At 53.5% G+C, this 23,789-nt stretch overlaps 1 protein-coding gene across 2 annotated transcripts in view; it reads right to left on the reverse strand.

The window, feature by feature from the left end:
* The window catches only part of pidd1 (p53-induced death domain protein 1), a 44,113-nt gene extending 21,702 nt beyond the window's left edge, over positions 1–22,411 (reverse strand). For both annotated transcript variants that reach the window (XM_036968535.1, XM_036968534.1), the window contains exons 1-8: positions 22,264–22,411; positions 21,106–21,987; positions 20,328–20,741; positions 19,354–19,512; positions 2,520–2,571; positions 2,191–2,392; positions 1,608–1,757; positions 1,010–1,183 (exon numbers count right to left, since the gene is read on the reverse strand). In XM_036968535.1, the coding sequence (XP_036824430.1) occupies positions 1,010–1,183; positions 1,608–1,757; positions 2,191–2,392; positions 2,520–2,571; positions 19,354–19,512; positions 20,328–20,741; positions 21,106–21,829 (1,875 nt within the window). In that variant the 5' untranslated portion in view covers positions 21,830–21,987; positions 22,264–22,411. The remainder of the gene's footprint in view (positions 1–1,009; positions 1,184–1,607; positions 1,758–2,190; positions 2,393–2,519; positions 2,572–19,353; positions 19,513–20,327; positions 20,742–21,105; positions 21,988–22,263) is intronic.
* Positions 22,412–23,789: the final 1,378 nt, after the last annotated feature.

Genomic DNA, 23,789 nt, shown 5'->3' on the forward strand with positions numbered 1-23,789 from the left:
TGAATACCGGACTGTACCTGTAGAGTGATGTTGAATACCGGACTGTACCTGTAGAGTGATGGTGAATACCAGACTGTACCTGTAGAGTGATGGTGAATACCAGACTGTACCTGTAGAGTGATGGTGAATACCGGACTGTACCTGTAGAGTGATGGTGAATACCGGACTGTACCTGTAGAGTGATGGTGAATACCAGACTGTACCTGTAGAGTGATGGTGAATACCAGACTGTACCTGTAGAGTGATGGTGAATACCAGACTGTACCTGTAGAGTGATGGTGAATACCAGACTGTACCTGTAGAGTGATGTTGAATACCGGACTGTACCTGTAGAGTGATGGTGAATACCAGACTGTACCTGTAGAGTGATGGTGAATACCAGACTGTACCTGTAGAGTGATGGTGAATACCAGACTGTACCTGTAGAGTGATGTTGAATACCGGACTGTACCTGTAGAGTGATGGTGAATACCAGACTGTACCTGTAGAGTGATGGTGAATACCAGACTGTACCTGTAGAGTGATGGTGAATACCGGACTGTACCTGTAGAGTGATGGTGAATACCGGACTGTACCTGTAGAGTGATGGTGAATACCAGACTGTACCTGTAGAGTGATGGTGAATACCAGACTGTACCTGTAGAGTGATGGTGAATACCAGACTGTACCTGTAGAGTGATGGTGAATACCGGACTGTACCTGTAGAGTGATGGTGAATACCGGACTGTACCTGTAGAATGATGGTGAATACCAGACTGTACCTGTAGAGTGATGGTGAATACCGGACTGTACCTGTAGAGTGATGGTGAATACCGGACTGTACCTGTAGAGTGATGGTGAATACCAGACTGTACCTGTAGAGTGATGGTGAATACCAGACTGTACCTGTAGAGTGATGGTGAATACCGGACTGTACCTGTAGAATGATGGTGAATACCGGACTGTACCTGTAGAGTGATGGTGAATACCAGACTGTACCTGTAGAGTGATGGTGAATACCGGACTGTACCTGTAGAATGATGGTGCGGGTCTGAACAGTGCAGTCTGGGGGGAAGGTCAGTTTGATGCCTGCGTCTGAACGTGACACCAGCAGCGCCCCCTCTGGTGTCACAGAGCAACTGTCCCTGACTGGACGACCCACTGCCACAAACCAGGAGAACTGTCTCACTGAGACGCAGGCCAGCTATGGGGACAAACTTGTTATTTTATTTTTTTAAATAGGAAAGTCAATTAAGAATACATTCTCAGACACACAGACAGACACACAGACAGACAGACCAGACCAGACAGAGAGACAGACAAACAAACAGAGAGACAGACAGACAGACAGGAGACAGACAGGCAGACAGAAGGCAGACAGGAGGCAGACAGGCAGACAGAAGGCAGACAGGAGGCAGACAGGCAGACAGGAGGCAGACAGGCAGACAGGCAGAGAGAAGGGAGATATTTGTCTGCTGTACAAATCAGAATCTCAACCGTACAATCTCATATCTCCAGAAGTGAACAGGATGTAGGGTCTAGGGGGTTGATTCGGGACTGGGCCGAGGAGGTTGGTTATGTTTTCTTGCATGCCATATTATGAAGCAGTGTTGTGTTCTGTACACTACCCTGGCAGGTCGGCCTCCGGGGTGACTGCTGTGTCCTATACTGCCCCTTCTGGTTTCAGTGGATAGTGTACTCCACTGCTGTCCATCAAACCTCCTCACAACCACCTCCCCTTTCCTGGACCGGTGGTACGGTACACACACCTCCACTGGCTGGAGAGGAGGAGAGGAGAGGGGGAGGGGAGGGGAGGGGAAAGGAGAGGAGAGGAGAGGAGGAGTGGAGGGGAGAAGAGAGGAGGAGTGGAGGGGAGAAGAGAGGAGAAGAGGAGAGGAGAAGGGGAGGACCAGAGAGGAGTGGAGGGGAGAAGAGGGGGAGAAGAGAGGAGGAGGGGAGGAGAGGAGGGGAGGAATATGTTCAGAAAGAAGATGAGTATCAGAGTAGAAGAGACCAATGAGAGAAGCTCGTAGATACACAATGAAAAATACTTTGTCCCAAATATCTGTATGCTGCAAGAAACAACCCATTTAAAACTCCTGAAAAGAAGATATCTGTCTACTTTGTGTGTGAACCTACAGATCTTTCCATTGATAAGTATCCCACCATAAATTAGACTAATTAATTATACGACTACCGTTTACAGAATACCTTTAAAAAGGAGATCCCGTGTGGGAGGAGTTCCAGTGGTCGACTCAGCAGGAAGTCATGCTCCTCTAGCCACACCCATTTCCTGTCTGGCCTACGCTCCGCCCACTGCAGCGTGGTGGTCGTCGCTAGGCAACCCGAGGGAAACAGTAGCTCCGCTCCCCCTGGGAGGAACACATGACAACCAGCAGGCGACACACAGAACCTGGCGGGAGAGGAAGAACAACAATGACAACAACAACAACAACACCACCTGACAACTACACAAGGAAACAACTGTGTCGATATCTGAGATCAGCATCAAGTCAAGTACAAGTAACACTGTGTTGTACCTGTGTCGATTCGGTCCAAGGTGTAACTCTGGAATGCGTGTCTCCACCTGGCCTAAGGAGGACAGAGGACGATAAACTAAGGAACGATTTACAAAACTAGGATCACACTGCAAATAGTCAATACCTACAGGAACGTCACTTAGACCTTCCTTCAGGTATGGGTGGTAGTGGTAGAGGGAGTAGACTGGTACTAACCAGGTGGTAGTGGTGGAGGGGGTAGACTGGTACTAACCAGGTGGTAGTGGTAGAGGGAGTAGACTGGTACTAACCAGGTGGTAGTGGTGGAGGGGGTAGTGGTACTAACCAGGTGGTAGTGGTGGAGGGGGTAGTGGTACTAACCAGGTGGTAGTGGTGGAGGGGGTAGACTGGTACTAACCAGGTGGTAGTGGTGGAGGGGGTAGTGGTACTAACCAGGTGGTAGTGGTAGAGGGAGTACACTGGTAATAACCAGGTGGTAGTGGTAGAGGGAGTAGACTGGTACTAACCAGGTGGTAGTGGTGGAGGGGGTAGTGGTACTAAACAGGTGGTAGTGGTGGAGGGGGTAGTGGTACTAACCAGGTGGTAGTGGTGGAGGGGGTAGTGGTACTAACCAGGTGGTAGTGGTGGAGGGGGTAGTGGTACTAACCAGGTGGTAGTGGTGGAGGGGGAAGACTGGTACTAACCAGGTGGTAGAGGTGGAGGGGGCAGACTGGTACTAACCAGGTGGTAGAGGGGGTAGACTGGGACTAACCAGGTGGTGGAGGGGGTAGACTGGTACTAACCAGGTGGTAGAGGTGGAGGGGTAGACTGGGACTAACCAGGTGGTAGAGGTGGAGGGGTAGACTGGTACTAACCAGGTGGTAGAGGTGGAGGGGGTAGACTGGGACTAACCAGGTGGTAGAGGTGGAGGGGTAGACTGGTACTAACCAGGTGGTAGAGGGTGTAGACTGGTACTAACCAGGTGGTAGAGGTGGAGGGGGTAGACTGGGACTAACCAGGTGGTAGAGGTGGAGGGGTAGACTGGGACTAACCAGGTGGTAGAGGGGGTAGACTGGTACTAACCAGGTGGTAGAGGGTGTAGACTGGTACTAACCAGGTGGTAGAGGGTGTAGACTGGTACTAACCAGGTGGTAGAGGGGGTAGACTGGTACTAACCAGGTGGTAGAGGGGGTAGACTGGGACTAACCAGGTGGTAGAGGGGGTAGACTGGGACTAACCAGGTGGTAGAGGGGGTAGACTGGTACTAACCAGGTGGTAGAGGGGGTAGACTGGTACTAACCAGGTGGTAGAGGTGGAGGGGTAGACTGGGACTAACCAGGTGGTAGAGGTGGAGGGGTAGACTGGTACTAACCAGGTGGTAGAGGTGGAGGGGGTAGACTGGGACTAACCAGGTGGTAGAGGTGGAGGGGTAGACTGGTACTAACCAGGTGGTAGAGGGTGTAGACTGGTACTAACCAGGTGGTAGAGGTGGAGGGGGTAGACTGGGACTAACCAGGTGGTAGAGGTGGAGGGGTAGACTGGGACTAACCAGGTGGTAGAGGGGGTAGCCTGGTACTAACCAGGTGGTAGAGGTGTAGACTGGTACTAACCAGGTGGTAGAGGGTGTAGACTGGTACTAACCAGGTGGTAGAGGGGGTAGACTGGGACTAACCAGGTGGTAGAGGGGGTAGACTGGGACTAACCAGGTGGTAGAGGGGGTAGACTGGTACTAACCAGGTGGTAGAGGGGGTAGACTGGTACTAACCAGGTGGTGGAGGGGGTAGACTGGGACTAACCAGGTGGTAGAGGTGGAGGGGGTAGACTGGTACTAACCAGGTGGTGAGGGGGTAGACTGGGACTAACCAGGTGGTAGAGGGGGTAGACTGGTACTAACCAGGTGGTAGAGGTGGAGGGGGTAGTGGTACTAACCAGGTGGTAGTGGTAGAGGGAGTAGACTGGTACTAACCAGGTGGTAGAGGTGGAGGGGGTAGACTGGTACTAACCAGGTGGTAGTGGTGGAGGGGGTAGTGGTACTAACCAAGTGGTAGTGGTGGAGGGGGTAGTGGTACTAACCAGGTCGTAGTGGTGGAGGGGGTAGTGGTACTAACCAGGTGGTAGTGGTGGAGGGGGTAGTGGTACTAACCAGGTGGTAGTGGTGGAGGGGGTAGACTGGTACTAACCAGGTGGTAGAGGTGGAGGGGGTAGACTGGTACTAACCAGGTGGTAGAGGGGGTAGACTGGTACTAACCAGGTGGTAGAGGGGGTAGACTGGGACTAACCAGGTGGTGGAGGGGGTAGACTGGTACTAACCAGGTGGTAGAGGTGGAGGGGTAGACTGGGACTAACCAGGTGGTAGAGGGGGTAGACTGGGACTAACCAGGTGGTGGAGGGGGTAGACTGGTACTAACCAGGTGGTGGAGGTGGAGGGGTAGACTGGGACTAACCAGGTGGTAGAGGGGTAGACTGGTACTAACCAGGTGGTAGAGGTGGAGGGGGTAGACTGGGACTAACCAGGTGGTAGAGGTGGAGGGGGTAGTGGTACTAACCAGGTGATAGAGGTGGAGGGGATAGAGTTAGTGGTACTAACCAGGTGATAGAGGTGGAGGGGGTAGTGGTACTAACCAGGTGGTAGAGGTGGAGGGGGTAGAGTTAGTGGTACTAACCAGGTGGTAGAGGTGGAGGGGGTAGACTGGTACTAACCAGGTGGTAGAGGTGGAGGGGGTAGACTGGTACTAACCAGGTGGTAGAGGTGGAGGGGGTAGAGTTAGTGGTACTAACCAGGTGGTAGAGGGGGTAGACTGGGACTAACCAGGTGGTAGAGGGGGTAGACTGGGACTAACCAGGTGGTAGAGGGGGTAGACTGGTACTAACCAGGTGGTAGAGGGGGTAGACTGGTACTAACCAGGTGGTAGAGGTGGAGGGGTAGACTGGGACTAACCAGGTGGTAGAGGTGGAGGGGTAGACTGGTACTAACCAGGTGGTAGAGGTGGAGGGGGTAGACTGGGACTAACCAGGTGGTAGAGGTGGAGGGGTAGACTGGTACTAACCAGGTGGTAGAGGGTGTAGACTGGTACTAACCAGGTGGTAGAGGTGGAGGGGGTAGACTGGGACTAACCAGGTGGTAGAGGTGGAGGGGTAGACTGGGACTAACCAGGTGGTAGAGGGGGTAGCCTGGTACTAACCAGGTGGTAGAGGTGTAGACTGGTACTAACCAGGTGGTAGAGGGTGTAGACTGGTACTAACCAGGTGGTAGAGGGGGTAGACTGGGACTAACCAGGTGGTAGAGGGGGTAGACTGGGACTAACCAGGTGGTAGAGGGGGTAGACTGGTACTAACCAGGTGGTAGAGGGGGTAGACTGGTACTAACCAGGTGGTGGAGGGGGTAGACTGGGACTAACCAGGTGGTAGAGGTGGAGGGGGTAGACTGGTACTAACCAGGTGGTGAGGGGGTAGACTGGGACTAACCAGGTGGTAGAGGGGGTAGACTGGTACTAACCAGGTGGTAGAGGTGGAGGGGGTAGTGGTACTAACCAGGTGGTAGTGGTAGAGGGAGTAGACTGGTACTAACCAGGTGGTAGAGGTGGAGGGGGTAGACTGGTACTAACCAGGTGGTAGTGGTGGAGGGGGTAGTGGTACTAACCAAGTGGTAGTGGTGGAGGGGGTAGTGGTACTAACCAGGTCGTAGTGGTGGAGGGGGTAGTGGTACTAACCAGGTGGTAGTGGTGGAGGGGGTAGTGGTACTAACCAGGTGGTAGTGGTGGAGGGGGTAGACTGGTACTAACCAGGTGGTAGAGGGGGTAGACTGGTACTAACCAGGTGGTAGAGGGGGTAGACTGGTACTAACCAGGTGGTAGAGGGGGTAGACTGGGACTAACCAGGTGGTGGAGGGGGTAGACTGGTACTAACCAGGTGGTAGAGGTGGAGGGGTAGACTGGGACTAACCAGGTGGTAGAGGGGGTAGACTGGGACTAACCAGGTGGTGGAGGGGGTAGACTGGTACTAACCAGGTGGTGGAGGTGGAGGGGTAGACTGGGACTAACCAGGTGGTAGAGGTGGAGGGGTAGACTGGTACTAACCAGGTGGTAGAGGTGGAGGGGGTAGACTGGGACTAACCAGGTGGTAGAGGTGGAGGGGGTAGTGGTACTAACCAGGTGATAGAGGTGGAGGGGATAGAGTTAGTGGTACTAACCAGGTGATAGAGGTGGAGGGGGTAGTGGTACTAACCAGGTGGTAGAGGTGGAGGGGGTAGAGTTAGTGGTACTAACCAGGTGGTAGAGGTGGAGGGGGTAGACTGGTACTAACCAGGTGGTAGAGGGTGTAGACTGGTACTAACCAGGTGGTAGAGGGTGTAGACTGGTACTAACCAGGTGGTAGAGGGGGTAGACTGGTACTAACCAGGTGGTAGAGGGGGTAGACTGGGACTAACCAGGTGGTAGAGGGGGTAGACTGGGACTAACCAGGTGGTAGAGGGGGTAGACTGGTACTAACCAGGTGGTAGAGGTGGAGGGGTAGACTGGTACTAACCAGGTGGTAGAGGGTGTAGACTGGTACTAACCAGGTGGTAGAGGTGGAGGGGGTAGACTGGGACTAACCAGGTGGTAGAGGTGGAGGGGTAGACTGGGACTAACCAGGTGGTAGAGGGGGTAGCCTGGTACTAACCAGGTGGTAGAGGTGTAGACTGGTACTAACCAGGTGGTAGAGGGTGTAGACTGGTACTAACCAGGTGGTAGAGGGGGTAGACTGGGACTAACCAGGTGGTAGAGGGGGTAGACTGGGACTAACCAGGTGGTAGAGGGGGTAGACTGGTACTAACCAGGTGGTAGAGGGGGTAGACTGGTACTAACCAGGTGGTGGAGGGGGTAGACTGGGACTAACCAGGTGGTAGAGGTGGAGGGGGTAGACTGGTACTAACCAGGTGGTGAGGGGGTAGACTGGGACTAACCAGGTGGTAGAGGGGGTAGACTGGTACTAACCAGGTGGTAGAGGTGGAGGGGGTAGTGGTACTAACCAGGTGGTAGTGGTAGAGGGAGTAGACTGGTACTAACCAGGTGGTAGAGGTGGAGGGGGTAGACTGGTACTAACCAGGTGGTAGTGGTGGAGGGGGTAGTGGTACTAACCAAGTGGTAGTGGTGGAGGGGGTAGTGGTACTAACCAGGTCGTAGTGGTGGAGGGGGTAGTGGTACTAACCAGGTGGTAGTGGTGGAGGGGGTAGTGGTACTAACCAGGTGGTAGTGGTGGAGGGGGTAGACTGGTACTAACCAGGTGGTAGAGGGGGTAGACTGGTACTAACCAGGTGGTAGAGGGGGTAGACTGGTACTAACCAGGTGGTAGAGGGGGTAGACTGGGACTAACCAGGTGGTGGAGGGGGTAGACTGGTACTAACCAGGTGGTAGAGGTGGAGGGGTAGACTGGGACTAACCAGGTGGTAGAGGGGGTAGACTGGGACTAACCAGGTGGTGGAGGGGGTAGACTGGTACTAACCAGGTGGTGGAGGTGGAGGGGTAGACTGGGACTAACCAGGTGGTAGAGGTGGAGGGGTAGACTGGTACTAACCAGGTGGTAGAGGTGGAGGGGGTAGACTGGGACTAACCAGGTGGTAGAGGTGGAGGGGGTAGTGGTACTAACCAGGTGATAGAGGTGGAGGGGATAGAGTTAGTGGTACTAACCAGGTGATAGAGGTGGAGGGGGTAGTGGTACTAACCAGGTGGTAGAGGTGGAGGGGGTAGAGTTAGTGGTACTAACCAGGTGGTAGAGGTGGAGGGGGTAGACTGGTACTAACCAGGTGGTAGAGGGTGTAGACTGGTACTAACCAGGTGGTAGAGGGTGTAGACTGGTACTAACCAGGTGGTAGAGGGGGTAGACTGGTACTAACCAGGTGGTAGAGGGGGTAGACTGGGACTAACCAGGTGGTAGAGGGGGTAGACTGGGACTAACCAGGTGGTAGAGGGGGTAGACTGGTACTAACCAGGTGGTAGAGGGGGTAGACTGGTACTAACCAGGTGGTAGAGGTGGAGGGGTAGACTGGGACTAACCAGGTGGTAGAGGTGGAGGGGTAGACTGGTACTAACCAGGTGGTAGAGGTGGAGGGGGTAGACTGGGACTAACCAGGTGGTAGAGGTGGAGGGGTAGACTGGTACTAACCAGGTGGTAGAGGGTGTAGACTGGTACTAACCAGGTGGTAGAGGTGGAGGGGGTAGACTGGGACTAACCAGGTGGTAGAGGTGGAGGGGTAGACTGGGACTAACCAGGTGGTAGAGGGGGTAGCCTGGTACTAACCAGGTGGTAGAGGTGTAGACTGGTACTAACCAGGTGGTAGAGGGTGTAGACTGGTACTAACCAGGTGGTAGAGGGGGTAGACTGGGACTAACCAGGTGGTAGAGGGGGTAGACTGGGACTAACCAGGTGGTAGAGGGGGTAGACTGGTACTAACCAGGTGGTAGAGGGGGTAGACTGGTACTAACCAGGTGGTGGAGGGGGTAGACTGGGACTAACCAGGTGGTAGAGGTGGAGGGGGTAGACTGGTACTAACCAGGTGGTGAGGGGGTAGACTGGGACTAACCAGGTGGTAGAGGGGGTAGACTGGTACTAACCAGGTGGTAGAGGTGGAGGGGGTAGTGGTACTAACCAGGTGGTAGTGGTAGAGGGAGTAGACTGGTACTAACCAGGTGGTAGAGGTGGAGGGGGTAGACTGGTACTAACCAGGTGGTAGTGGTGGAGGGGGTAGTGGTACTAACCAAGTGGTAGTGGTGGAGGGGGTAGTGGTACTAACCAGGTCGTAGTGGTGGAGGGGGTAGTGGTACTAACCAGGTGGTAGTGGTGGAGGGGGTAGTGGTACTAACCAGGTGGTAGTGGTGGAGGGGGTAGACTGGTACTAACCAGGTGGTAGAGGTGGAGGGGGTAGACTGGTACTAACCAGGTGGTAGAGGGGGTAGACTGGTACTAACCAGGTGGTAGAGGGGGTAGACTGGGACTAACCAGGTGGTGGAGGGGGTAGACTGGTACTAACCAGGTGGTAGAGGTGGAGGGGTAGACTGGGACTAACCAGGTGGTAGAGGGGGTAGACTGGGACTAACCAGGTGGTGGAGGGGGTAGACTGGTACTAACCAGGTGGTGGAGGTGGAGGGGTAGACTGGGACTAACCAGGTGGTAGAGGTGGAGGGGTAGACTGGTACTAACCAGGTGGTAGAGGTGGAGGGGGTAGACTGGGACTAACCAGGTGGTAGAGGTGGAGGGGGTAGTGGTACTAACCAGGTGATAGAGGTGGAGGGGATAGAGTTAGTGGTACTAACCAGGTGATAGAGGTGGAGGGGGTAGTGGTACTAACCAGGTGGTAGAGGTGGAGGGGGTAGAGTTAGTGGTACTAACCAGGTGGTAGAGGTGGAGGGGGTAGACTGGTACTAACCAGGTGGTAGAGGTGGAGGGGGTAGACTGGTACTAACCAGGTGGTAGAGGTGGAGGGGGTAGAGTTAGTGGTACTAACCAGGTGGTAGAGGTGGAGGGGGTAGACTGGGACTAACCAGGTGGTAGAGGTGGAAGGGGTAGACTGGGACTAACCAGGTGGTAGAGGGGGTAGACTGGTACTAACCAGGTGGTAGAGGGTGTAGACTGGTACTAACCAGGTGGTAGAGGGTGTAGACTGGTACTAACCAGGTGGTAGAGGGGGTAGACTGGGACTAACCAGGTGGTAGAGGGGGTAGACTGGTACTAACCAGGTGGTAGAGGGGGTAGACTGGTACTAACCAGGTGGTAGAGGGGGTAGACTGGTACTAACCAGGTGGTGGAGGGGGTAGACTGGGACTAACCAGGTGGTAGAAGTGGAGGGGGTAGACTGGTACTAACCAGGTGGTAGAGGGTGTAGACTGGTACTAACCAGGTGGTAGAGGTGGAGGGGGTAGACTGGGACTAACCAGGTGGTAGAGGTGGAAGGGGTAGACTGGGACTAACCAGGTGGTAGAGGGGGTAGACTGGTACTAACCAGGTGGTAGAGGGTGTAGACTGGTACTAACCAGGTGGTAGAGGGTGTAGACTGGTACTAACCAGGTGGTAGAGGGGGTAGACTGGGACTAACCAGGTGGTAGAGGGGGTAGACTGGTACTAACCAGGTGGTAGAGGGGGTAGACTGGTACTAACCAGGTGGTAGAGGGGGTAGACTGGTACTAACCAGGTGGTGGAGGGGGTAGACTGGGACTAACCAGGTGGTAGAGGTGGAGGGGGTAGACTGGTACTAACCAGGTGGTGAGGGGGTAGACTGGGACTAACCAGGTGGTAGAGGGGGTAGACTGGTACTAACCAGGTGGTAGAGGGGGTAGACTGGTACTAACCAGGTGGTAGAGGTGGAGGGGTAGACTGGGACTAACCAGGTGGTGGAGGGGGTAGACTGGTACTAACCAGGTAGTAGAGGTGGAGGGGGTAGACTGGTACTAACCAGGTGGTAGTGGTGGAGGGGGTAGTGGTACTAACCAGGTGATAGAGGTGGAGGGGATAGAGTTAGTGGTACTAACCAGGTGATAGAGGTGGAGGGGGTAGAGTTAGTGGTACTAACCAGTTGGTAGTGGTGGAGGGGGTAGTGGTACTAACCAGGTGGTAGAGGTGGAGGGGGTAGAGTTAGTGGTACTAACCAGGTGGTAGTGGTGGAGGGGGTAGACTGGTACTAACCAGGTGGTAGAGGTGGAGGGGGTAGAGTTAGTGGTACTAACCAGGTGGTAGAGGTGGAGGGGGTAGACTGGTACTAACCAGGTGGTAGAGGTGGAGGGGGTAGAGTTAGTGGTACTAACCAGGTGGTAGAGGTGGAGGGGGTAGAGTTAGTGGTACTAACCAGGTGGTAGAGGTGGAGGGGGTAGACTGGTACTAACCAGGTGGTAGAGGGGGTAGACTGGTACTAACCAGGTGGTAGAGGGGGTAGACTGGGACTAACCAGGTGGTGGAGGAGGTAGACTGGTACTAACCAGGTGGTAGAGGTGGAGGGGTAGACTGGGACTAACCAGGTGGTGGAGGGGGTAGACTGGTACTAACCAGGTGGTGGAGGGGTAGACTGGGACTAACCAGGTGGTAGAGGTGGAGGGGTAGACTGGTACTAACCAGGTGGTAGAGGTGGAGGGGGTAGACTGGGACTAACCAGGTGGTAGAGGTGGAGGGGTAGACTGGTACTAACCAGGTGGTAGAGGGTGTAGACTGGTACTAACCAGGTGGTAGAGGTGGAGGGGGTAGACTGGGACTAACCAGGTGGTAGAGGTGGAAGGGGTAGACTGGGACTAACCAGGTGGTAGAGGGGGTAGACTGGTACTAACCAGGTGGTAGAGGGTGTAGACTGGTACTAACCAGGTGGTAGAGGGTGTAGACTGGTACTAACCAGGTGGTAGAGGGGGTAGACTGGGACTAACCAGGTGGTAGAGGGGGTAGACTGGTACTAACCAGGTGGTAGAGGGGGTAGACTGGTACTAACCAGGTGGTAGAGGGGGTAGACTGGTACTAACCAGGTGGTGGAGGGGGTAGACTGGGACTAACCAGGTGGTAGAGGTGGAGGGGGTAGACTGGTACTAACCAGGTGGTGAGGGGGTAGACTGGGACTAACCAGGTGGTAGAGGGGGTAGACTGGTACTAACCAGGTGGTAGAGGGGGTAGACTGGTACTAACCAGGTGGTAGAGCTGGAGGGGGTAGACTGGTACTAACCAGGTGGTGGAGGGGGTAGACTGGTACTAACCAGGTGGTAGAGGTGGAGGGGGTAGACTGGTACTAACCAGGTGGTAGTGGTGGAGGGGGTAGTGGTACTAACCAGGTGATAGAGGTGGAGGGGATAGAGTTAGTGGTACTAACCAGGTGATAGAGGTGGAGGGGGTAGTGGTACTAACCAGGTGGTAGAGGTGGAGGGGGTAGAGTTAGTGGTACTAACCAGGTGGTAGAGGTGGAGGGGGTAGAGTTAGTGGTACTAACCAGGTGGTAGTGGTGGAGGGGGTAGTGGTACTAACCAGGTGATAGAGGTGGAGGGGATAGAGTTAGTGGTACTAACCAGGTGGTAGAGGTGGAGGGGGTAGAGTTAGTGGTACTAACCAGGTGGTAGAGGTGGAGGGGCTAGACTGGTACTAACCAGGTGGTAGAGGGTGTAGACTGGTACTAACCAGGTGGTAGAGGGTGTAGACTGGTACTAACCAGGTGGTAGAGGGGGTAGACTGGTACTAACCAGGTGGTAGAGGGGGTAGACTGGGACTAACCAGGTGGTAGAGGGGGTAGACTGGGACTAACCAGGTGGTAGAGGGGGTAGACTGGTACTAACCAGGTGGTAGAGGGGGTAGACTGGTACTAACCAGGTGGTAGAGGTGGAGGGGTAGACTGGGACTAACCAGGTGGTAGAGGTGGAGGGGTAGACTGGTACTAACCAGGTGGTAGAGGTGGAGGGGGTAGACTGGGACTAACCAGGTGGTAGAGGTGGAGGGGTAGACTGGTACTAACCAGGTGGTAGAGGGTGTAGACTGGTACTAACCAGGTGGTAGAGGTGGAGGGGGTAGACTGGGACTAACCAGGTGGTAGAGGTGGAGGGGTAGACTGGGACTAACCAGGTGGTAGAGGGGGTAGCCTGGTACTAACCAGGTGGTAGAGGTGTAGACTGGTACTAACCAGGTGGTAGAGGGTGTAGACTGGTACTAACCAGGTGGTAGAGGGGGTAGACTGGGACTAACCAGGTGGTAGAGGGGGTAGACTGGGACTAACCAGGTGGTAGAGGGGGTAGACTGGTACTAACCAGGTGGTAGAGGGGGTAGACTGGTACTAACCAGGTGGTGGAGGGGGTAGACTGGGACTAACCAGGTGGTAGAGGTGGAGGGGGTAGACTGGTACTAACCAGGTGGTGAGGGGGTAGACTGGGACTAACCAGGTGGTAGAGGGGGTAGACTGGTACTAACCAGGTGGTAGAGGTGGAGGGGGTAGTGGTACTAACCAGGTGGTAGTGGTAGAGGGAGTAGACTGGTACTAACCAGGTGGTAGAGGTGGAGGGGGTAGACTGGTACTAACCAGGTGGTAGTGGTGGAGGGGGTAGTGGTACTAACCAAGTGGTAGTGGTGGAGGGGGTAGTGGTACTAACCAGGTCGTAGTGGTGGAGGGGGTAGTGGTACTAACCAGGTGGTAGTGGTGGAGGGGGTAGTGGTACTAACCAGGTGGTAGTGGTGGAGGGGGTAGACTGGTACTAACCAGGTGGTAGAGGTGGAGGGGGTAGACTGGTACTAACCAGGTGGTAGAGGGGGTAGACTGGTACTAACCAGGTGGTAGAGGGGGTAGACTGGGACTAACCAGGTGGTGGAGGGGGTAGACTGGTACTAACCAGGTGGTAGAGGTGGAGGGGTAGACTGGGACTAACCAGGTGGTAGAGGGGGTAGACTGGGACTAACCAGGTGGTGGAGGGGGTAGACTGGTACTAACCAGCTGGTGGAGGTGGAGGGGTAGACTGGGACTAACCAGGTGGTAGAGGTGGAGGGGTAGACTGGTACTAACCAGGTGGTAGAGGTGGAGGGGGTAGACTGGGACTAACCAGGTGGTAGAGGTGGAGGGGGTAGTGGTACTAACCAGGTGATAGAGGTGGAGGGGATAGAGTTAGTGGTACTAACCAGGTGATAGAGGTGGAGGGGGTAGTGGTACTAACCAGGTGGTAGAGGTGGAGGGGGTAGAGTTAGTGGTACTAACCAGGTGGTAGAGGTGGAGGGGGTAGACTGGTACTAACCAGGTGGTAGAGGTGGAGGGGGTAGACTGGTACTAACCAGGTGGTAGAGGTGGAGGGGGTAGAGTTAGTGGTACTAACCAGGTGGTAGAGGTGGAGGGGGTAGACTGGGACTAACCAGGTGGTAGAGGTGGAAGGGGTAGACTGGGACTAACCAGGTGGTAGAGGGGGTAGACTGGTACTAACCAGGTGGTAGAGGGTGTAGACTGGTACTAACCAGGTGGTAGAGGGTGTAGACTGGTACTAACCAGGTGGTAGAGGGGGTAGACTGGGACTAACCAGGTGGTAGAGGGGGTAGACTGGTACTAACCAGGTGGTAGAGGGGGTAGACTGGTACTAACCAGGTGGTAGAGGGGGTAGACTGGTACTAACCAGGTGGTGGAGGGGGTAGACTGGGACTAACCAGGTGGTAGAAGTGGAGGGGGTAGACTGGTACTAACCAGGTGGTAGAGGGTGTAGACTGGTACTAACCAGGTGGTAGAGGTGGAGGGGGTAGACTGGGACTAACCAGGTGGTAGAGGTGGAAGGGGTAGACTGGGACTAACCAGGTGGTAGAGGGGGTAGACTGGTACTAACCAGGTGGTAGAGGGTGTAGACTGGTACTAACCAGGTGGTAGAGGGTGTAGACTGGTACTAACCAGGTGGTAGAGGGGGTAGACTGGGACTAACCAGGTGGTAGAGGGGGTAGACTGGTACTAACCAGGTGGTAGAGGGGGTAGACTGGTACTAACCAGGTGGTAGAGGGGGTAGACTGGTACTAACCAGGTGGTAGAGGGGGTAGACTGGTACTAACCAGGTGGTAGAGGGGGTAGACTGGTACTAACCAGGTGGTAGAGGGGGTAGACTGGTACTAACCAGGTGGTAGAGGGGGTAGACTGGTACTAACCAGGTGGTGGAGGGGGTAGACTGGGACTAACCAGGTGGTAGAAGTGGAGGGGGTAGACTGGTACTAACCAGGTGGTAGAGGGTGTAGACTGGTACTAACCAGGTGGTAGAGGTGGAGGGGGTAGACTGGGACTAACCAGGTGGTAGAGGTGGAAGGGGTAGACTGGGACTAACCAGGTGGTAGAGGGGGTAGACTGGTACTAACCAGGTGGTAGAGGGTGTAGACTGGTACTAACCAGGTGGTAGAGGGTGTAGACTGGTACTAACCAGGTGGTAGAGGGGGTAGACTGGGACTAACCAGGTGGTAGAGGGGGTAGACTGGTACTAACCAGGTGGTAGAGGGGGTAGACTGGTACTAACCAGGTGGTAGAGGGGGTAGACTGGTACTAACCAGGTGGTGGAGGGGGTAGACTGGGACTAACCAGGTGGTAGAGGTGGAGGGGGTAGACTGGTACTAACCAGGTGGTGAGGGGGTAGACTGGGACTAACCAGGTGGTAGAGGGGGTAGACTGGTACTAACCAGGTGGTAGAGGGGGTAGACTGGTACTAACCAGGTGGTAGAGGTGGAGGGGTAGACTGGGACTAACCAGGTGGTGGAGGGGGTAGACTGGTACTAACCAGGTAGTAGAGGTGGAGGGGGTAGACTGGTACTAACCAGGTGGTAGTGGTGGAGGGGGTAGTGGTACTAACCAGGTGATAGAGGTGGAGGGGATAGAGTTAGTGGTACTAACCAGGTGATAGAGGTGGAGGGGGTAGAGTTAGTGGTACTAACCAGTTGGTAGTGGTGGAGGGGGTAGTGGTACTAACCAGGTGGTAGAGGTGGAGGGGGTAGAGTTAGTGGTACTAACCAGGTGGTAGTGGTGGAGGGGGTAGACTGGTACTAACCAGGTGGTAGAGGTGGAGGGGGTAGAGTTAGTGGTACTAACCAGGTGGTAGAGGTGGAGGGGGTAGACTGGTACTAACCAGGTGGTAGAGGTGGAGGGGGTAGAGTTAGTGGTACTAACCAGGTGGTAGAGGTGGAGGGGGTAGAGTTAGTGGTACTAACCAGGTGGTAGAGGTGGAGGGGGTAGACTGGTACTAACCAGGTGGTAGAGGGGGTAGACTGGTACTAACCAGGTGGTAGAGGGGGTAGACTGGGACTAACCAGGTGGTGGAGGAGGTAGACTGGTACTAACCAGGTGGTAGAGGTGGAGGGGTAGACTGGGACTAACCAGGTGGTGGAGGGGGTAGACTGGTACTAACCAGGTGGTGGAGGGGTAGACTGGGACTAACCAGGTGGTAGAGGTGGAGGGGTAGACTGGTACTAACCAGGTGGTAGAGGTGGAGGGGGTAGACTGGGACTAACCAGGTGGTAGAGGTGGAGGGGTAGACTGGTACTAACCAGGTGGTAGAGGGTGTAGACTGGTACTAACCAGGTGGTAGAGGTGGAGGGGGTAGACTGGGACTAACCAGGTGGTAGAGGTGGAAGGGGTAGACTGGGACTAACCAGGTGGTAGAGGGGGTAGACTGGTACTAACCAGGTGGTAGAGGGTGTAGACTGGTACTAACCAGGTGGTAGAGGGTGTAGACTGGTACTAACCAGGTGGTAGAGGGGGTAGACTGGGACTAACCAGGTGGTAGAGGGGGTAGACTGGTACTAACCAGGTGGTAGAGGGGGTAGACTGGTACTAACCAGGTGGTAGAGGGGGTAGACTGGTACTAACCAGGTGGTGGAGGGGGTAGACTGGGACTAACCAGGTGGTAGAGGTGGAGGGGGTAGACTGGTACTAACCAGGTGGTGAGGGGGTAGACTGGGACTAACCAGGTGGTAGAGGGGGTAGACTGGTACTAACCAGGTGGTAGAGGGGGTAGACTGGTACTAACCAGGTGGTAGAGCTGGAGGGGGTAGACTGGTACTAACCAGGTGGTGGAGGGGGTAGACTGGTACTAACCAGGTGGTAGAGGTGGAGGGGGTAGACTGGTACTAACCAGGTGGTAGTGGTGGAGGGGGTAGTGGTACTAACCAGGTGATAGAGGTGGAGGGGATAGAGTTAGTGGTACTAACCAGGTGATAGAGGTGGAGGGGGTAGTGGTACTAACCAGGTGGTAGAGGTGGAGGGGGTAGAGTTAGTGGTACTAACCAGGTGGTAGAGGTGGAGGGGGTAGACTGGTACTAACCAGGTGGTAGAGGTGGAGGGGGTAGAGTTAGTGGTACTAACCAGGTGGTAGTGGTGGAGGGGGTAGTGGTACTAACCAGGTGATAGAGGTGGAGGGGATAGAGTTAGTGGTACTAACCAGGTGGTAGAGGTGGAGGGGGTAGAGTTAGTGGTACTAACCAGGTGGTAGAGGTGGAGGGGCTAGACTGGTACTAACCAGGTGGTAGAGGTGGAGGGGGTAGAGTTAGTGGTACTAACCAGGTGGTAGAGGTGGAGGGGGTAGAGTTAGTGGTACTAACCAGGTGGTAGAGGTGGAGGGGGTAGAGTTAGTGGTACTAACCAGGTGGTAGAGGTGGAGGGTTAGACTGGGACTAACCAGGTGGTAGAGGTGAAGGGGGTAGTGGTACTAACCAGGTGGTAGAGGTGGAGGGGGTAGTGGTACTAACCAGGTGGTAGTGGTGGAGGGGGTAGTGGTACTAACCAGGTGGTAGAGGTGGAGGTGGAGGGGGTAGTGGTACTAACCAGGTGGTAGAGGTGGAGGGGGTAGAGTTAGTGGTACTAACCAGGTGGTAGAGGTGGAGGGGGTAGATTGGTACTCACCAGGTGTGGGTGGTAGTGGTGGAGGGGTTGGGGGTAGAGTGGTACTCACCAGGTGTGGGTGGTAGTGGTGGAGGGGGTAGAGTGGTACTCACCAGGTGTGGGTGGTAGTGGTGGAGGGGTTGGGGGTAGAGTGGTACTCACCAGGTGTGGGTGGTAGTGGTGGAGGGGGTAGAGTGGTACTCACCAGGTGTGGGTGGTAGTGGTGGAGGGGGTAGATTGGTACTCACCAGGTGTGGGTGGTAGTGGTGGAGGGGTAGGGGGTAGAGTGGTACTCACCAGGTGTGGGTGGTAGTGGTGGAGAGGTAGGTGGTAGATTGGTACTCACCAGGTGTGGGTGGTAGTGGTGGAGGGGGTAGAGTGGTACTCACCAGGTGTGGGTGGTAGTGGTGGAGGGTTAGGGGGTAGAGTGGTACTCACCAGGTGTGGGTGGTAGAGGTGGAGGGGGTAGATTGGTACTCACCAGGTGTGGGTGGTAGTGGTGGAGGGGGTAGATTGGTACTCACCAGGTGTGGGTGGTAGTGGTGGAGGGGTAGGGGGTAGATTGGTACTCACCAGGTGTGGGTGGTAGAGGTGGAGGGGTTGGGGGTAGAGTGGTACTCACCAGGTGTGGGTGGTAGTGGTGGAGGGGTAGGGGGTAGAGTGGTACTCACCAGGTGTGGGTGGTAGTGGTGGAGGGGTAGGGGGTAGAGTGGTACTCACCAGGTGTGGGTGGTAGTGGTGGAGGGGTAGGGGGTAGATTGGTACTCACCAGGTGTGGGTGGTAGTGGTGGAGGGGTAGGGGGTAGAGTGGTACTCACCAGGTGTGGGTGGTAGTGGTGGAAGGGTTGGGGGTAGAGTGGTACTCACCAGGTGTGGGTGGTAGTGGTGGAGGGGGTAGAGTGGTACTCACCAGGTGTGGGTGGTAGTGGTGGAGGGGTAGGGGGTAGATTGGTACTCACCAGGTGTGGGTGGTAGTGGTGGAGGGGGTAGAGTGGTACTCACCAGGTGTGGGTGGTAGTGGTGGAGGGGTAGGGGGTAGAGTGGTACTCACCAGGTGTGGGTGGTAGAGGTGGAGGGGGTAGATTGGTACTCACCAGGTGTGGGTGGTAGTGGTGGAGGGGGTAGATTGGTACTCACCAGGTGTGGGTGGTAGTGGTGGAGGGGTAGGGGGTAGATTGGTACTCACCAGGTGTGGGTGGTAGAGGTGGAGGGGTTGGGGGTAGAGTGGTACTCACCAGGTGTGGGTGGTAGTGGTGGAGGGGTAGGGGGTAGAGTGGTACTCACCAGGTGTGGGTGGTAGTGGTGGAGGGGTAGGTGGTAGAGTGGTACTCACCAGGTGTGGGTGGTAGTGGTGGAGGGGTAGGGGGTAGATTGGTACTCACCAGGTGTGGGTGGTAGTGGTGGAGGGGTAGGGGGTAGAGTGGTACTCACCAGGTGTGGGTGGTAGTGGTGGAGGGGTTGGGGGTAGAGTGGTACTCACCAGGTGTGGGTGGTAGTGGTGGAGGGGGTAGAGTGGTACTCACCAGGTGTGGGTGGTAGTGGTGGAGGGGTAGGGGGTAGATTGGTACTCACCAGGTGTGGGTGGTAGTGGTGGAGGGGTAGGGGGTCTTCCCAGGGGGTTGTTCCTTACGTCTATCTTTAACTTATCCAGTTTGTCCAGACAGAGACAGACGGGGAGAACACGCAGGTCATTACTGTGGATCACCAGGTCCCTGAGAGACAGGAGACAGCCTGAGAGAGGAGAGGAGAGGAGAGGAGAAGGAGACGAGAGGAGAGGAGAGGAGAGGAGAGGAGAGGAGAAAGAGGAGATGAGAGGAGAGGAGAGGAGAAAGAGGAGAAAGAGGAGAAAGAGGAGAAAGAGGAGAAAGAGGAGAAAAGAGGAGATGAGAGGAGATGAGAGGAGACGAAAGATGAGAGGGGACAGAAGAGAGGGGACAGAAGAGAAGGGACAGAAAAGAAGGGACAGAAGAGAAGGGACAGAAGAGAGGGGAGAGATGAGAGGAAACAAGAGGAGAGGAAAGAGGTGATGTAGACAGACAGATGGAGATGGAGGGAATGTTCCTAACCTTTGACCCTTGCTTTTATTTTTTTTACTGCCATAGTATCACAGTAATATTTAGGCTTACAACATACAACTTATTGTTATCTATCTTCCCCCTAGAGTCTCCTCCCCTTACCCATTGTTATCTATCTTCCCCCTAGAGTCTCCACCCCTTACCCATTGTTATCTATCTTCCCCCTAGAGTCTCCACCCCTTACCCATTGTTATCCATCTTCCCCCTAGAGTCTCCACCCCTTACCCATTGTTATCCATCTTCCCCCTAGAGTCTCCTCCCCTTACCCATTGTTATCCATCTTCCCCCTAGAGTCTCCTCCCCTTACCCATTGTTATCCATCTTCCCCCTAGAGTCTCCTCCCCTTACCCATTGTTATCCATCTTCCCCCTAGAGTCTCCACCCCTTACCCATTGTTATCTATCTTCCCCCTAGAGTCTCCTCCCCTTACCCATTGTTATCCATCTTCCCCCTAGAATCTCCTCCCCTTACCCATGGTCTCAGGCAGCCTCTTTAGCCTGTTGTGTGACAGCTCCAGTTTTACCAGCTCCTCCAGCGCACCGATCTCCTCAGGTAATGTCTCCAGGAGGTTATAGGAGACATCCAGGGTGTGGAGTGTCTTCAACTGACCCAGGCTGGGGGGGAGAGAGGCCAGACAGTTCCCCAGGAGAGAGAGGTAGCGGAGGGCAGGGAGAGGACCGAAGGAGGGAGGGAGATCAGTGAGGTGGTTGTGACCCAGGAGGAGGGTGGAGAGGAGGGGGAGGGTGAGGAGGCAGGGAGGGAAGGAGGAGAGGAGGTTGAAGGAGAGGTCCAGGTGGACGAGGAGAGAAAGGGATGAGAGAGAGGGAGGAAGAGAGGTGAGAAGGCCGGGGAGGGGGTCACCATGGGCGTCGTGGAAACAGTGTCCTGAGGAGGAGTCAGAAGATGAGCAAGCATGGAGAGAGGGAGAGGACAGACAGGAGGAGAGAGGGAGAGGACAGACAGGAGGAGAGAGGGAGAGGACAGACAGGAGGAGAGAGGGAGAGGACAGACAGGAGGAGAGAGGGAGAGGACAGACAAGAGCAAGGGACAAATGATTGAAAAGGGTGTGAAAATACCAACATAATTATTAACATGTAAAGACACACATTGTATGATAACGTTGCAGTGTTTCTACTATGTGCTATAATGTGAGTCTGATGTTCAGCGTCTACTAAATAAATCGATCAAATGTTACTTTACAAGCACGTTACACAGCATTAATGAATGTATCAGCATTCAGCTCTAGTACCTCTAATAGCCAGTGAGCGTAGCTGTGTGAGGTGCGGTAGGACCTCCAGGGCTCCCTCTAGCGCCCCCCTGTCCTCCGAGCCCAGTCGGAGGTACTGCAGGCCCCTCAGCTGCCCAGGGACAGACACCCATAGTACCTGTAGCACAGCAGTCCCGCCCTGGTATACATCCAGAGTCAGTCTAGTGTCGGTGAGCACCGCACACAGCTCTACTGACGGGGGAAGGGGAGGGGTGAGGGACGGAACTGGAGAGAACGAGGAGAGAGGAGCCAGGAAGGAGGGAGAGGGGGATGAGAGGGTGGAGATGGAGAGAGGAGAGATGGAGGGAGCAGGAGGGATGGAGGGAGCAGGAGAGATGGAGGGAGCAGGAGGGATGGAGGGAGGGTCGTCGTCATCTCGGTCTGTAACTGTTATCAGTCCTGTATTCATTTCCTCCATCTTCTCCGTCCCCATTTGAATTCCACTTTCTTCTTTGTTTCTAACTGCAGACACACGGGTAGTTTCTCCCTCGGTCTGTCCTTCCCTACGTGACAGTTCCTCTCCAAGATGGTGGGTCATCTTATCTACGGGAAAGTGTGTTATTCTATGGACAGTCTTATTTCTCATCTGACCAAGAGGATCATGTCCCGTTTCCATGGTTCCCCCACCGGCTTGATTCTCACCCTCCGCTTTCTCTTGTCCACTTCTTCTCCTCCATTCCCTCTTCTTCTTCTTCTCTCTCTCCATCTCACACCTCTTCTCTCAGAGGACCTTGTTTTTTTGTGTGAAGGTGTTAAATTGAAATCCAAAACACATTGATTTTTTTCTTCTCATGGATTAGAAGGGCCAATCTTCAAGGGACACCTGCTTCCTGCTGTACTTGGGCATGTTGGGACTTGAGCGTCCTAGGATACAATTCCCAGAACATTGATTGCCTCGCCAGTACAAGAACATAGCCTATATTTCACTAACAATAAACACGTAACGTTACATGGCTATGTTTAATTAGAATAAAATGTATAAATATGATTGTATGACAGTAATGGTGAGTAAGATTTGAAGTTTCTTAGTAAACCACTGCTAGCTAGCCTAGTTAGCAACAAGCTAACTGATTTGATTTACCATGTCACTTGAAAAGTTCACGGAACAAACTAACTATGGATTTAACAAATGTACTGTACCGTGTTAGTAATGTTTCCTGTTCACGGCGATAACCACTGCGTCTCGTCTACGCCAGATTGATTTGTTATAAAGTGCAAGGTTCACTATTTCCTTGTTGGCTACACGTTTTTTCAAACAGCTTGTTGTCATCAACCAGACCAATGAGGCTGCGGCCCCGTCAGACCCCCCCCAGCCCGGGGAGGGACACCGGTCTTAAAAGGGACAGTGTCACGTTAAGTTAAAACTCTCCCTTTTTTCAACTCTCAACATCACTTTCACTTCAAAATTGTTCTCTTTCTATCGGTTTAATTTGTTGAGATATAAATGAATAAAATTAAAATAAATTTAAAAACATGTGACATTGGGAAGTTTGAAAAACAACACAAACAGATCTGGGATCAGACTAGGTGGACTACTGAGAAAAATGGTTTTCCAGACGCTTTAATCAATAACTTTCAGAGCAGAAATAAAAATAAAAAAACGACTAGTCAAGAGTTATCTCTGGTAAACACAGGAATAATGACGTGTCCCTGGTCCCTGATAATATATCTGTTACTTTTACCTGATAAACACAACTTTATCTATTTTGTTCTTTGTCAAAGTCATTACTTATCTCTCTTCGGTGTGTTCATTTCCTGAATGTATAGCATACCTACCGCCAATATGTATGCCAAGTATTGATATTTTTGCAGAAGGGGATGTCAGCTTTGAGCGCTGATCAACATAAGTCCTATAAAAGTGATCTCGGGTTCACGTGTTCAAATCCTACCCTGAAGACCATTGAAGAGGGTTATATTATCATCCTACCCCGAATACCATTGAACAGAGTGTGTTCTAATCCTACCCTGAAGACCATTGAACAGGTTTATATTATCATCCTACCCTGAAGACCAATGAACAGGTTTATATTATCATCCTACCCTGAAGACCATTGAACAGGGTTATATTATCATCCTACCCTGAAGACCATTGAACAGGGTTATATTATCATCCTACCCTGAAGACCATTGAACAGTGTGTTCTAATCCTACCCTGAAGACCAATGAACAGGTTTATATTATCATCCTACCCTGAAGACCAATGAACAGGTTTATATTATCATCCTACCCTGAAGACCAATGAACAGGTTTATATTATCATCCTACCCCGAATACCATTGAACAGAGTGTGTTCTAATCCTACCCTGAAGACCAATGAACAGGTTTATATTATCATCCTACCCTGAAGACCAATGAACAGGGTTATATTATCATCCTACCCTGAAGACCAATGAACAGGGTTATATTATAATCCTACCCTGAAGGTCCAGAGTACTGCTGGTTTTTGTTTTACCTGATAATTAAACCTTCGACAGAGTCACTGTGCTAGTGGTAAACACCAACAACACAGATATATTTATTATGGTAGTCTCTCACGAAATATGACAACATTTTAAATGTGTGTGCGTCTGTGTGCCCAGTATTTTAATTTATGATGGATCCCCAGGGTGCCAGAGTTCACTTGAGATTTGGTTCGGGTGTTGTCAAGATTAGGACTACTCACATGT

The sequence above is a fragment of the Oncorhynchus mykiss genome, chromosome 30 (genome assembly GCF_013265735.2).
Source record: "Oncorhynchus mykiss isolate Arlee chromosome 30, USDA_OmykA_1.1, whole genome shotgun sequence".
Lineage (NCBI taxonomy): Eukaryota > Metazoa > Chordata > Actinopteri > Salmoniformes > Salmonidae > Oncorhynchus > Oncorhynchus mykiss.